This window comes from Anolis sagrei, chromosome 9, assembly GCF_037176765.1.
Source record: "Anolis sagrei isolate rAnoSag1 chromosome 9, rAnoSag1.mat, whole genome shotgun sequence".
NCBI lineage: Eukaryota > Metazoa > Chordata > Lepidosauria > Squamata > Dactyloidae > Anolis > Anolis sagrei.
This window is the reverse complement of record NC_090029.1, coordinates 33,174,028-33,188,418: the sequence shown is the minus strand read 5'-3', so window position 1 is coordinate 33,188,418 and position 14,391 is coordinate 33,174,028. Positions and strand designations below refer to the sequence as shown.

General features: G+C 39.4%; 1 protein-coding gene across 1 annotated transcript in view; it reads right to left on the bottom strand.

The window, feature by feature from the left end:
* The window catches only part of EFL1 (elongation factor like GTPase 1), a 66,652-nt gene that overhangs the window by 51,277 nt on the left and 984 nt on the right, over positions 1-14,391 (bottom strand). Inside the window, exons 2-8 of the mRNA XM_060755210.2 lie at positions 10,397-10,501; positions 9,812-9,879; positions 9,620-9,704; positions 6,928-7,061; positions 6,429-6,566; positions 2,748-2,962; positions 240-363 (exon numbers count right to left, since the gene is read on the bottom strand). Coding sequence (XP_060611193.2) covers positions 240-363; positions 2,748-2,962; positions 6,429-6,566; positions 6,928-7,061; positions 9,620-9,704; positions 9,812-9,879; positions 10,397-10,487 — 855 coding nt within the window. The 5' untranslated portion in view covers positions 10,488-10,501. The remainder of the gene's footprint in view (positions 1-239; positions 364-2,747; positions 2,963-6,428; positions 6,567-6,927; positions 7,062-9,619; positions 9,705-9,811; positions 9,880-10,396; positions 10,502-14,391) is intronic.

Here is a 14,391-nt window from a genome sequence, read left to right as displayed (position 1 = left end):
ACAATACAAGCAATTAAAATAAAAATATAGACAATAAAATGTGCAACAATTAACAAAAATCTAATTGAAAGATTCAAAATATATTTTTGGACCACAACACTGCAATGTTCTCGATTTTGAAAACATTGTGTGTGCAAAATTATCTACAATTATTATTATTATTATTATTATTATTATTATTATTATTATTATTATTCCTGACTGGAGAAAGGTGAGTTAAATGAGCCCAGACATAGTACCTGGTCAGCTTTCATGATCTTCTTGGCTTTTGTATTGAGATAATAATCTCCCCATAGTGTCTTCAGGAGCACCGATTGTTTTATTCCCATTTTCTGGCTGTACAGTTTAGCAAAATGTTCAATGCTGGGATACAAGAAGAAGTAAGTTATTTGGAACAATTCTATGTATCAACTGAAGTAGTTATTATATTGCAGATTTCACAAATACAGTTATATTCTTTATGTGGTATCATTGCAACTGCAGAATTGTGTAACTGATACATTTTATCTATAAGCCTAAGAAGCTACTCTAAGGAAAGAAGACATGCCAGAATGTGTATTATGAACTCCTGATAAGAATATTAGGGATGACTCAAAAGTACTATTATACAGGGCTGACATCAGCACACGACACAGGCAGGCAAATGGCAGTATGTTCAGGCTGTAAATGGGTTCTCTGGAAATTATTATTACTTATTACCTGCCTCTCCTTTTGGGTTGAGGTGGGACACAACATAGTTAAGTACGAGTTACTTTGCTAAATGCACTGTGCAATGTAATTACTATTACATACAGAACATAGTTCATTAAAATGCAACAATAAAAGCCCACATCTATATAAATAAAAATGTAATGTTCGTTTGTGGGATTAACATAACTCAAAAACCACTGGATGAATTGCTGCCAAATTTGGCCTCAAGACATCTACTAACCCAAGGAGTGACCATCACTCAAAAAATTGATTTGGTCATTTGGGAGTTGTAGTTGCTGGGATTTATAGTTCACCTACAATCAAAGAGCATTCTGAACTCCACCAATGATGGAATTGAACCAAATGTGGCACACAGGACTCCCATGATCAACAGAAAACACTAGAAGCGTTTCATGGACATTGACCTTGAGTTTGGGAGTTGGAGTTCACCTACATCCAGAGAGCACTGTGGACTCAAAAAATGATTGATCTGGGCCAAACTTGGCACGAATATTCCACATGCTCAAATATGAACACAGATGGAGTTTGGGGGAAATAGACCTTGACATTTGGAAGTTGTAGTTACTGGGATTTATAGTTCACCTATAATCAAAGAGCATTCTTAACCCCACCAATGACATAATTATAATATTGTGTTATTAGTATTATATTGCATTACATTATAATATTATAAATAAGATATCACTAGGGAGGGAGTTTATAGCCAAGGGGCCACCACTGAGAAGGCCCTCTCGTTCTCATCAGTCGTGCTTGCAATGGTGGTGGGACTGAGAGCAGGGCCTCCTTCACAGTTCTTAACTCTCTAACCGGTTCATAGAGAGAGATACGTTTGGACAGGTAAGTTGGACTGGAGCAGTTTAGAGCTTTGTAGGCTAAAGCCATCACTTTGAATTGTGCTCGGTAGCAGACCGGCAGCCAGTGGAGCTGATGAAACAGGGGGGTTGTATGCTCCCTCTACATCACTCCGGTGAGCAGCCTGGCCGCTGCCCATTGAGCCACTTAGGGCTTCTGAATAGTCTTCAAAGACAGCCCTACATAGACATTTGCTGGAAAGGTGTTAACAAACAAGAGCACAGAACAGCAGATGTACCTGTAATACCATTCCAGAACTATGGGGAAAGGAAAATAATGTTGAGTAACATGCAAAGGGAAGCAGCTTTGAAACATTAGTTTTATTCTCCTGGTTAGAAACACTGGAGCAGAGAGACAGTAAAAACTACCTCTGTTTTAATCTATATAAATAAAAATGTAATGTTCATTTGTGGGATTAACATAATTCATAAACCACTGGACAAATTGACACCAAATTTGGACACAATACACCTAGCAGGCTAACAAGTGACCATCACTCATAAAAACATGAAAAAACATAGTGTAAGGGACTTAAAAAGCCAAAAAAGTAAAAAAAGATACTACCACGCATGCTCCCTGGTAAACAAAACACACAATAGCATATTCACACTTTCTTCCGGACTACAGCTCCCAGTATCCCCTAAACCAGGCCCTATAAGAGAGAAGCATGCTCCAAATGCACTGCTTTCAAGCTGCAAGCTTTCTTCTCCTTGGATTTCTTTGAGAGCATCCCAATTTCTGCTTATTTCCAATTTCCTATCCTGGACTGCAACTCCCAGAAACCCTCCAGATAGATAAGACAAATAGATTAGATATAGATAGGTAGATAAATTGATCAGGAGGACTGCTGGGAGTTGCAGTCCAAGAATAGATAGGGAAGGAAGAAAGGGGAGAAAAGGGAAGGGGAAGAAAAGGGGGGAAGGAAGGGAAGAGGAAGAGAAGAAAGGAAGGAGAGAAGGAAAGAAAAAGGAAGGAAGAAGAAAAGAAGGAAGGAAGAAGAGAGAGAGAGAGAGAGAGAGAAAGAAAGAAAGAGGGAGGGAGGGAAGGTTGGCTACAGCCAATGCATGGCAGGTACAGCTAGTATGAAATAACTTTTTACATGCTGTTACATGTACAAAAGGCATAAGTAAACCGTTTTAGTGATCCATAAATTGAACAGATGCTTTCACTATCTATAAACTCACCCAAAACCCCAGCCATCGATTGCACTGGCAAATACCACATTTCCTTGATCTGGAGAAAAGTAAAGGTGGGAATCGTCAGTGCATTCCAAGCCCGCACTCCAGTCATAAACTTGATCTCCGTGAGCAGAATCAGAAGGCAAGTGAGTTTCCTCTTTTTTTTCAGCCCTTTCTTCAAGGACTTTAGAAGTAAACAGAGTTGCTGTGATTGCATTCACCTAAAAGACATGTTTTTAAAAATGTTGTAAAGCAATGCTCCTCTTAATGTTCCTCCAGCAAAAGCAAGATTATCCCCCTGGTCAGCTAAACCAGGAAATCCTAAAGGGATGGTCCCCCATGAGGGTCTTCCTCCAGGGGCCACCCAAGAATGAGAAACTTGGAACAGAATCAGAAGTGGAGAAGGCAGATGAAAAGACAACCTTGCAAAATGGCACTACTTAGAAGAATCCTCCACCTTGTGCAATTGTGGATCAAAACAAACAACTCTTGGAGTCCTCGTGGACAACAAGTTAAACATGAGCCAACAATGTGATGTGGCGGCAAAAAAAGCCAATGGGATTTTGGCCTGCGAGAACAAGCCCTATGAGGAGCGGCTTAAGGAGCTGGGCATGTTTAGCCTGAAGAAGAGAAGGCTGAGAGGAGATATGATAGCCATGTATAAATATGTGAGAGGAAGCCATAGGGAGGAGGGAGCAAGCTTGTTTTCTGCTTCCTTGGAGACTAGGACGCGGAACAATGGCTTCAAACTACAAGAGAGGAGACTCCATCTGAACATTAGGAAGAACTTCCTGACTGTGAGATCCGTTCAGCAGTGGAACTCTCTGCCCCGGAGTGTGGTGGAGGCTCCTTCTTTGGAAGCTTTTAAGCAGAGGCTGGATGGCCATCTGTCAGGGGTGATTTGAATGCAATATTCCTGCTTCTTGGCAGAATGGGGTTGGACTGGATGGCCCATGAGGTCTCTTCCAACTCTTTGATTCTATGATTCTATGATTCTATGAACTCTGCATCTGTATGCTTGCCTACAATGCACAGAGGAAGAACTGCTTAAAGCTACAGACAATCTGATCGCTGTTGCCCATTTTTGGTCTAAAATTATTTAGCCGCTTGTGTTTTCTCTATTTTATCAGTTTTATACTTATTAATGCAATGCTTTTGACATGAAATAAATAACCTAAAAGATGCATTCATTTGATATATTTTCATAATGACATCCCATTTTTTTTGTCCTACACGTGATTTCAGAATATGAAAAGTATAATAATCAGCACAGCTTCCAAACAACAGCTATACTTTCAAATTAAAAAAAAAAAAACCAAACAAGCTTATGCTGTAATTAATCCTAAAACACTCTAGAAATTTCATGCTGGCAGTAACCACTAAGGTGATATTACTTGCTGTTTTAGCTCAAGATAACAAGAAGCACAGAACCTCAATCAGAGCTCAAAGAAAGGAATAGATGAAAAAAGACAGTTAATAATAATAATAATAATAATAATAATAATAATAACAATCTTTATTTATACCCTGTCGCCATCTCCCCGAGGGGACTCGGGGTGGCTTACATGAGGCCAAGCTCAACAATACAGCAATACAAATATACAACATAGGAATAGAACAATAAAATATAAAGAAAAAATAAATAAAATACAACAAACAATATAAAATCGCAATAACTGAACACAAAAAAAATGATCACAGTGAGCAGGGCCGTTTGCAAAGAATCATAGAATCATAGAGTTGGAAGAGACCTCATGGGCCATCCAGTCCAACCCCATTCTGCCAAAAAGTAGGAAAATCACATTCAAAGCACCCCTGACAGATGGCCATCCAGCCTCTGTTTAAAAGCTTCTAAAGAAGGAGCCACCACCGCACTCCGGGGCAGAGAGTTCCATTGCTGAACGGCTCTCACAGTCAGGAAGTTCTTCCTAATGTTCAGATGGAATCTCCTCTCTTGTAGTTTGAAGCCATTGTTCCGTGTCCTAATCTCCAGGGCAGCAGAAAACAAGCTTGCTCCCTCCTCCCTATGACTTCCTCTCACATATTTATACATGGCTATCATGTCTCCTCTCAGCCTTCTCTTCTTCAGGCTAAACATGCCCAGCTCTTTAAGCCGCTCCTCATAGGGCTTGTTCTCCAAAGATTAAAAGTTTAAAAACACTGGGTGAAACAGCAATGTAATGTATCTGGACAGGGGATCCGGAGGACGAAAACAGGGTTTAATTGCACTAAAACAAAGTGCTTCCGAGGGCATTTTTGCTGGGTTTGGTCAGGTCAGGGATTATTGTTCATACAGTCATTGAAGGCACACTGGAACAACGAAGTTTTCAATCTCTTCCCAAAGACTGCCAGTTCCTCAGAGTCAAACTAAATGTGATGGTATCAATGTTTTTAATTGATGTTTTCATTTTCTCGTGTTATTTCTGGTTTTCTAGAATGCCTATTCCTCTGAAGCTTATGTTTTTGTGACAGGTAGGTTGATATAAACTAAAATTCACATCCAATTTAAAATAGTGGTATTTTAGAAGACACATTTTGCCCAATGAATGATCCACATTCTCATCCAAAATATAAATTCTTTTCAGTTGTCAAATAGAGCACTGACAACTACTACAACAAAATTTTATTATGGTCTGTGGACCCACAGCTGTTAAATAAATAACATACAGGAATGTACAGATCCCTCATAACCGGGGAAATAAATTATACAGGCACATACTACACAGTGTCAGATAATACCCTGACCGGAGATTAGGCTCTTTCTCATTTTCCATGGAATGAGATGGGATCGATTTCAAGAACACTAGTTTAAAACATATGTTAATTTTGCTCCTGCATCCAGGCTAATTAGTTATTAAAGCTGAAACCAGCACTTTTGACTTGAAAACTAACAACTCTGAGAGTGGCTTTAGAACTGATGCCTTGTGCTTAATAATTGGCAAACTTAATAGTCAATAACTGTATTTGTGAACGTATGCTCCTTCACAAATGCTTTCAGAAGAAGAAAAGGAGGAGGAAGAAGTAGACTGCGGCGTAGCTGGCTGGAAGTCAACTACATTAAGATCACTACAAACCGAAAGGTCATGAGTTCGAAGCCAGCCCGGGTTGGAGTAAGCTTCCAACCAATTTGTGTAGCTTGCTGTCGACCTTTGCAGCCCAAAAGACAGTTGCATCTCTCAAATAGGAAATTTAGGTACTGCTTATGTGCGGAGGCCAATTTGCGACGCCATAAAAACCTCCAGCAAGCATGCTAAGAATGAGGTAGTACTTCATCAGTGTCACAAATGGATAGTGAAGCGACAGCTCCCCTGGTGGCCAGAATACCCTCATGAAAGAAAAAAAAAGCTGGAATGTTAAATAGCCTCTGTGTGTCTGTCTATATATGTTGTGTGTCTATGGCATTGAATGTTTGCCATGTATATGTACATTATAATCCGCCCTGAGTCTGCTGCGGGGTGAGAAGGGCGGAATATAAATACTGTAAATAAATAATAAATAGAGGAGGAAGAAGGAGGAAAAAGGAGGAGGGTGAGGGGATAGGGAGAAGGGAGGAAGAAACCAACCCAAACCATCTGTACTGAACGATAATCAAAGCAGGGCCATGGTTTACTTGCTATATTCTGCAAACATATTCATTTATTCTCGAAGCTGATTACAAAGAACGATGAAGCGAAAAATATCTCATACCTGTTCCAAGATATTCTTAAGGTGAGCATATGCTTCCTGAGGTGTAAACTTGAGCTCCAATATGAGGCGATCTATTTTATTAATCACCAAGACGGGACGGATGTTTTCTAGCCAAGCCTGTCGCAGCACTGCATGCGTCTAATACAACAGAATAGATGCTCAGTGACACAATGTCATAAAAGACTTAAGCAAAACGTTGATTGTCACTCTGGAGTAGTACGAGTATATAAACAAACAAGAGCTGTTTAGGAAGAGCGAGCATATTGACCCATTTGGCCCTATGAAATCCTTGTCCATTTAAACAAAAACATGGCTTCATTGTTATGCACAATACTCAAGTGAGATTAAATGGTCTGCTAGGATTAAAATTAACCCAACTGTGGACACTATCTGCAATTTAAATTTTCAAGATAATTTTTACATTTGATTCTCTACATTTAAATAGTCAAAAATAATTTGAAAATAACATTATATTTTCTTTTTTAATTTTCCCAATCACCTGTGGGCAGACTCCTTCCACAGCATCGACGATAATGATGCAGCCATCGCAAAGTCGAACAGCTGTGGACACTTCGGATGAAAAGTCCACATGGCCAGGGGAGTCTATCAGGTTGATGAGATACTCCTGATTGTCTAGAACAGGGAAAAAATGAACTAAAATTTTAATAAACAGTAAATATTTAGAAATTCCCCCCCCCCCCAAAAAAAAGATGTATAGGTTTAAGGCTATTGTTTGACTGTACTATTTCTAAATTAGTTTGTGAAAGTATCATTACTTTCCTTCCTCCCAAAGTTTGTCTTTAACAAAAGAGAAAGCAACAATGATATCTGAGAAGCATTCAAACTACATATAATTAATCTGGATTTAAACATTTTGAGTTACAAGGTGGAGAGTTTGTGAGAAACTGCATTTGCTTTGTTAAAAGAAAGCATTCAATTGGATAAGGTTTTAAAACACTTATAATGCCAGTTACTATTTGCCTTTAATGGTGGATGCAGTGGAAAATATATATGAATGTAATGTTCGTTTGTGGAATTAACATAACTCAAAAACTACTGGACGATAGGTCAGTTCAAGACACCTATCAGGCCAACGAGTGACCATCACTCATAAAAATATTGAAAACATAGTGTAAGGGACTTAAAAAAGCAAAATACAAAAATACATTACAATGCCTGTGCATAACCACACAAATACACATATACACACACACAAATATATACACATATATGCAAACACAAAACACATATACACAGACTGGGCCACAGTAACGTGTGGCAGGGGATGGCTAGTATATATATAAAGTGTAATGTTTGTTTGTGGGTTTAACATAACTCAAAAACCATTGGATAAATTGACACAAATTTGAACACAATACACCTATCAGGTCAACACGTGACCATCACTCATAAAAACAATGAAAAACACAGCAGAAGAGACTTAGAAATACATTACAATGAATGCACAAAACCACATATATACACATTTACACAAATATATACACACAGACTGGGTCACAGCAACATGTGGCAGGGGACGGCTAGTGTGTGTGTGTGAATATATAGTTTAAATAGAAGTTATTATTATGATTATTGTTACTAATGAATAGATATTGGACCCAATTTTGATCAACTTTAAGAAGAATAGCTATTTATCTTTTATATGTGAGCTAATGAAATTGATAAAACTATAATAAGAAGTACAGTGTTCCCTTGCTATTTCGCAGTTCGCTTTACACGGACTTGCTGTATCACATTTTAAAATAAATATTAATAATAAATTAATATAAAATATTTACATACAATGGGCCTCGGAGGCTTGCGTGTGGGGTGGGACTCCCTCCGCCCTTTCCTGGCCTCCACAGAACTGGCAGAGCGGAGGCCAGAGGCACGGCGCAGAAGGCTGGAGTCTGCAGAGGCCAGAGGCGCGCAAAGTAGGGACACTATATTAATTTTAATATTTATATATTATGCTAAAATAATGTGTAAATATTACAATTAATATAGCCTCCCTATTTTGTGGATTTTCACTTATTGCAGGTGGTCTTAGAACAAAACACCTGCGATAAATTTCGCTCAGTGTTTAAAAAAAGATTGATGAGGCTCCATTAGTGCAAAAGATTGGAGGTCTTTCAGTTTTTTCTTTACCCTTTCTTTCATTTTTATCCTTTTATCTCTTTTCCCATTTGATGTAGGATGTAAGTGTTTTGCACGATATAATTATGTATGATATACTGTATACACTCGAGTATAAGCTGAGTTTTTCAACCCTTTTTTAAGACTGAAAAAGCTCCCCTCAGCTTATACTCGAGTCAAGGTTATTTATTATTTTACTCTGTTATTATTTTATTACATTTATTATTTTACACTATTTATTGTTATTATTACATTTAATATTTCACACTATTACTATTATTACATTATTTTACTCCATTATTATCATTATTATTACATTTATTATTTCAAACGATTATTATTATTACATTTATTATTTTACTCTCTTTATTATTATTGGAAGGATACGTAAGCACATTTACACTGAAAAAAGTTAGAATATTTATTTATTTATTTATTATTAATGCACTTGTATACCGCTAATATCTCAGCCTAAATCGGCGACTCATTGCGGTTTACAACACTTAAAAAACAACAATATTCAGTTTAAAAGCATAAAACACATATACAATACAAATAATTGTTTAATCAGAATTGGACAGTCTTACTTTAAATTACAGTTTTATGTAAATATTCAAAAACATTAAACTTACTTCTGCCTCAATTAATGTAATTTTATTGGTATCTATTTTTATTTTGAAATTTGCCACTAGCTGCTGCATTTCCCACCTTCGGCTTATATTGTGTCGTGGTATGTTGTTAATGTTTACTGCTTTGTTTTGAGTTGATCTGTTGTTGTATTGTTGTTGTTTTTACTGATGTATGTGGGCTCGGCCTCTTGTAAGCCGCACTGAGTCCTCCGGGAGATGGTAGTGGGGTATAAATAAAGGTTTATTATTATTATTATTATTATTATTATTACTCGAGTTAATATGTTTTCTTAGTTTTTTGTGGTAAAATTAGGTGCCTCGGCTCATATTAGGGTCGGCTTCTACTCCAGTATATACGGTAATTTTAATGAGAATTGTTAAAAAACAGAATAAATATACTGAGACAGAATATACTAACTTCATCACCTTTTGCAAACAACAATGAAATTGCACTTGATTTCATTGTAATTCCTCTAATCTGCTCATCTTCTCGGCTGTCCAAATACCTCAGCTGTAAAATCAGAAAGAGTGGTATTGTCAGAAGCTTTTGAATGAGAAAAAATTGGTAGAACAAAAATAATAACTCTGTTTGGAATGATGGAAATGCTTAAATCTTACCTTTCCTGCCAATCGGTTAGAAATAATTCCATTGCTAGAAATAAGACAGTCAGCTAATGTGGTTTTCCCTGAGGGAGGGGAAGAAGAAAGGAAACACAGAACACAAAGAAGGAATTCAATTTAAAACATCACAATTAAGATTGTAAGCATTACTTTCTGACATCTATGACTATATATCAACTTCCTTTATTACCACATAATGTACAATTACCCTTATCTGGCACTGGATTATTTATGGACAGTCAATGATACATGTTGCAAAATTTATGCGATCCTTACTGACTCGACTAATGACACAAATATGTATAGAGAGCAAAATTTCACTTTGTTTGCTGAACTGTGAACAAAGAGAAATGTCTTAAGTTACCTAAAGTTTTGGATTTTAGTGTGTGCTTTACTTCTTTTGAATAGTTTTATCCCCCCCTCCAATATCACCTGTATGCACTACACAAAGCATCTACACAATTAACTAATCACATTTTTATAAATATTAATAATAAATTAATATAAAATATTTACATACATATAAATTCAAGACAATGCTTTGTCATGGAACAGTTGTTCACATCATTGAGGTTTCCTTACCATGGTCCACGTGAGCCAAAATACAGATATTTCTGATATTGGCAGTCTTTTTCTGAAGCTCAATTATCTTTTTTGTCTTGATGAGAACCATGGCTGGACACAATGCTGTAAGGAAAAGGATTTCATATTGAAAACACCACAAAGTTGTAATATTGGACTTAAACATGAAAACAAAGAAGACTGGGTTTCCCAGGGTCACAGAGACAAACATTAAATAAAAAAATAAATTTATGCTGGAAATGTAAACAAAAGACTGGACCATTTAATCATATTTGGTGGACTTGCCTAAAGGCTTTAGCCCAGGCATAGGCAAACTTTGGCTCTCCAGGTATTTTGGACTCCAACTCCTACAATTCATAGAATCATAGAATCAAAGAGTTGGAAGAGACCTCATGGGCCATCCAGTCCAACCCCATTCTGCCAAGAAGCAGGAATATTGCATTCAAATCACCCCTGACAGATGGCCATCCAGCCTCTGCTTAAAAGCTTCCAAAGAAGGAGCCTCCACCACACTCCCTCTGGGGCAGAGAGTTCCACTGCTGAATGGCTCTCACAGTCAGGAAGTTCTTCCTAATGTTCAGATGGAATCTCCTCTCTTGTAGTTTGAAGCCATTGTTCCGCGTCCTAGTCTCCAAGGAAGCAGAAAACAAGCTTGCCCCCTCCTCCCTGTGGCTTCCTCTCACATATTTATACATGGCTATCATATCTCCTCTCAGCCTTCTCTTCTTCAGGCTAAACATGCCCAGTTCCCTAAGCCACTTCTCATAGGGCTTGTTCTCCAGACACTTGATCATTTTAGTCGCCCTCAGGCCCTTTCTTTTTTCTCAGCTGCTGAAACTGTTATTTGAGTTATTTTTTTTCTCTTTTTTGAAAACAAAATTTATTTTACCCAGTATAGATAGAAAACATCTCTCATTCTCATTAAAGCATAATTTCCTCTAACAAGTGCACTATATCTCCAAGGAATGTTACTATATATTCCCCTCCACCACCTCAGATGCCAAGAACAATAATCAAGCACAACCCCATCTTGCCATGTAGGAATATCCAATCCAAGCCTTCCCACCAGACGGCCATCCAGCCTCTGTTTAGAAACCTCCAGAAAGGAAACTGCACCAGACTCCAGGGGAATGCATTCCACTGTTGAACAGCTCTTTCCATCAGGAAATCCTTCCTAATATTTAGGTGGAATCTTTTTTTCCAGCAATTTGAATCCATTGCTCCATATAGTAGGCCCCTTCCACACAGCTGAATAAAATCCCACATTATCTGCTTTGAACTGGAATATATGGCAGTGGGGATTCAGATAACCCAGTTCAAAGCACATATTGTGGGATTTTCTGCCTTGATATACTGGGTAATATGGCTGTGTGGAAGGGCCCCTAGTCTCCAGAGTAGCAGAAAAAAACCTTGGCCTCTCCTCAATGTGACATGCTTTCAAGTATTTAAAAAGTTACATCATCAGACTATACTTTAACTTCCATGTCTGTGTTTACAGTGGGATTCTGGCATTTATAGTTTCAGGGATACTTAGAACTTTCTCCTAGACATTTCTAATGCTGTAATTTAAACATCTCATGAAACTAAAAAACTGAAGTGGTGGAAAGCCTGGAGTGTTGGAACAGGAATCTGGGGGTGCATCTATCTCAGGCATGGGCAAACTTTGGCCCTCCAGGTGTTTGGACTCCAACCCCCACAATTCCTAACAATTCCTAACAATTCCTAACCTGTTTTGGACTCCCACAATTCCTAACCTGTTAGGAATTGTGGGAGTCCAAAACACCTGGAGGGGCAAAATTGGACCATGCCTGATCTACACTGTAGAATTAATACAATCTGACACCATGTGAACAGCCATGTCTCAATACGATGGAATCCTGGGAGTCGTAGTTTAGTGAGGCGCCAGCACTCTCTGGCAAGGGAAGTGGAAGACTTTGTAATACTGCAATGGCAGGCCAACAACATGTAATTACACGTCCCAGGATATCAAAGGAGTTGAAGAGGTATCAAACTGCAAAGTGGCTCCTACACAACAGAATTAGTGCAGTTTGACACCACGAGGGGCCCTTCCAGACAGGCCCTATATCTCAGGATCTCATCGCAGCTATTCTGTTTATCCCAGATTATCTGGCAGTGGGGAATCTCATATAATCCAGAATATCAAGGCAGAAAATCTCACGATATCGTTCATGAATGACTTTTCAATAACTTTGAAGCATAGGTTCTTTTTATTGCAATTTCTAGTGTGAGAAGTCCTAGAGACAAAGTTGAAGTCCTTTGGACACATCATGGGGAGACAGCAAAGCCTAGAGGAGATAATGATGCTGGGGAAAATGGAAGGTAAAAGGAAGAGGGGCCGACCAAGGGCAAGATGGATAGATGGCATCCTTGAAGGGACTGGACTGACCTTGAAGGAGCTGGGGGTGGTGACGGCCGACAGGGAGCTCTGGCGTGGGCTGGTCCATGAGGTCACGAAGAGTCGAAGACGAATGAACAACATCAACATCTGCTTTGAACAGGGTTATCTGTGTCCACACTGCCATATATCTATGTTCAAAGCAGATAATGTGGGGTATTACTCAGCTGTGTGGAAGGGGCCATATAATCCGGTTTGAAGCAGAAAACCTGGGATCAGATCATGGGATACAGGGCCTGCCTGGAAGCGCCATGGACTCAAGGCTATGGAATCGTGGAAGTTGTGGTTTTGCAAGATCTTTAATTTCTACAACACCTTTAATTCCATGTTGTTGTTGTTCATTTGTTCAGACGTCTCCGACTCTTCGTGACCTCATGGACCAGCCCACGCCAGAGCTCCTTGTCGGCCATCACCACCCCCAGCTCCTTCAAGGTCAGTCCAGTCACTTCAAAGATGCCATCCATCCATCTTGCCCTTGGTCGGCCCTGCTTCCTTTTGCCTTCCACTTTCCCCAGCATCATTCCCTTCTCTAGGCTTTGCTGTCTCCTCATGATGTGGCCAAAGGACTTCAGCTTTGTCTCTAGTCTCCTTCCCTCCAGTGAGCAGCCGGGCTTTATTTCCTGGAGGATGGACTGGTTGGATCTTCTCGCAGTCCAAGGCACTCTCAGTACTTTCCTCCAACACCACAGCTCAAAAGCATCTCTCTTCCTTCGCTCAGCCTTCCCTAAGGTCCAGCTCTCACATCCGTAGGTGACTACAGGGAAGACCATGGCTTTGACTAGGCAATGGATCTTGGTTGCCAGTCTGATGTCTCTACTCTTTACTATTTTATCGAGACTGGACATTGCTCTCCTCCCAAGAAGGAAGCGTCTTCTGATTTCCTGGCCACAGTCTGCATCTGCAGTCATCTTTGCGCCTAGAAATACAAAGTCTGTCACGGCCTCCACATTTTCTCCCTCTATTTTCCAGTTGTCAATCATTCTTGTTGCCATGATCTTGGTTTTTTTGATGTTTAGCTGCAACCCGGCTTTTGCGCTTTCTTCTTTCACCTTGATTAGAAGGCTCCTCAGTTCCTCCTCGCTTTCGGCCATCAGAGTGGTGTCATCTGCATATCTGAGGTTGTTAATGTTTCTTCCAGCCATTTTCACCCCAGCTTTGCATTCATCAACAACAGACTGGTTCAAGATTGGGAAAGGCATACGGCAAGGCTGCATCATAGAATCATAGAATCAAAGAGTTGGAAGAGACCTCCTGGGCCATCCAGTCCAACCCCATTCTGCCAAGAAGCAGGAATATTGCATTCAAATCACCCCTGACAAATGGCCATCCAGCCTCTGCTTAAAAGCTTCCAAAGAAGGAGCCTCCACCACACTCCGGGGCAGAGAGTTCCACTGCTGAACGGCTCTCACAGTCAGGAAGTTCTTCCTCGTGTTCAGATGGAATCTCCTCTCTTGTACTTTGAAGCCATTGTTCCGCGTCCTAGTCTCCAAGGAAGCAGAAAACAAGCTTGCTCCCTCCTCCTCCCTGTGGCTTCCTCTCACATATTTATACATGGCTATCGTATCACCTCTCAGCCTTC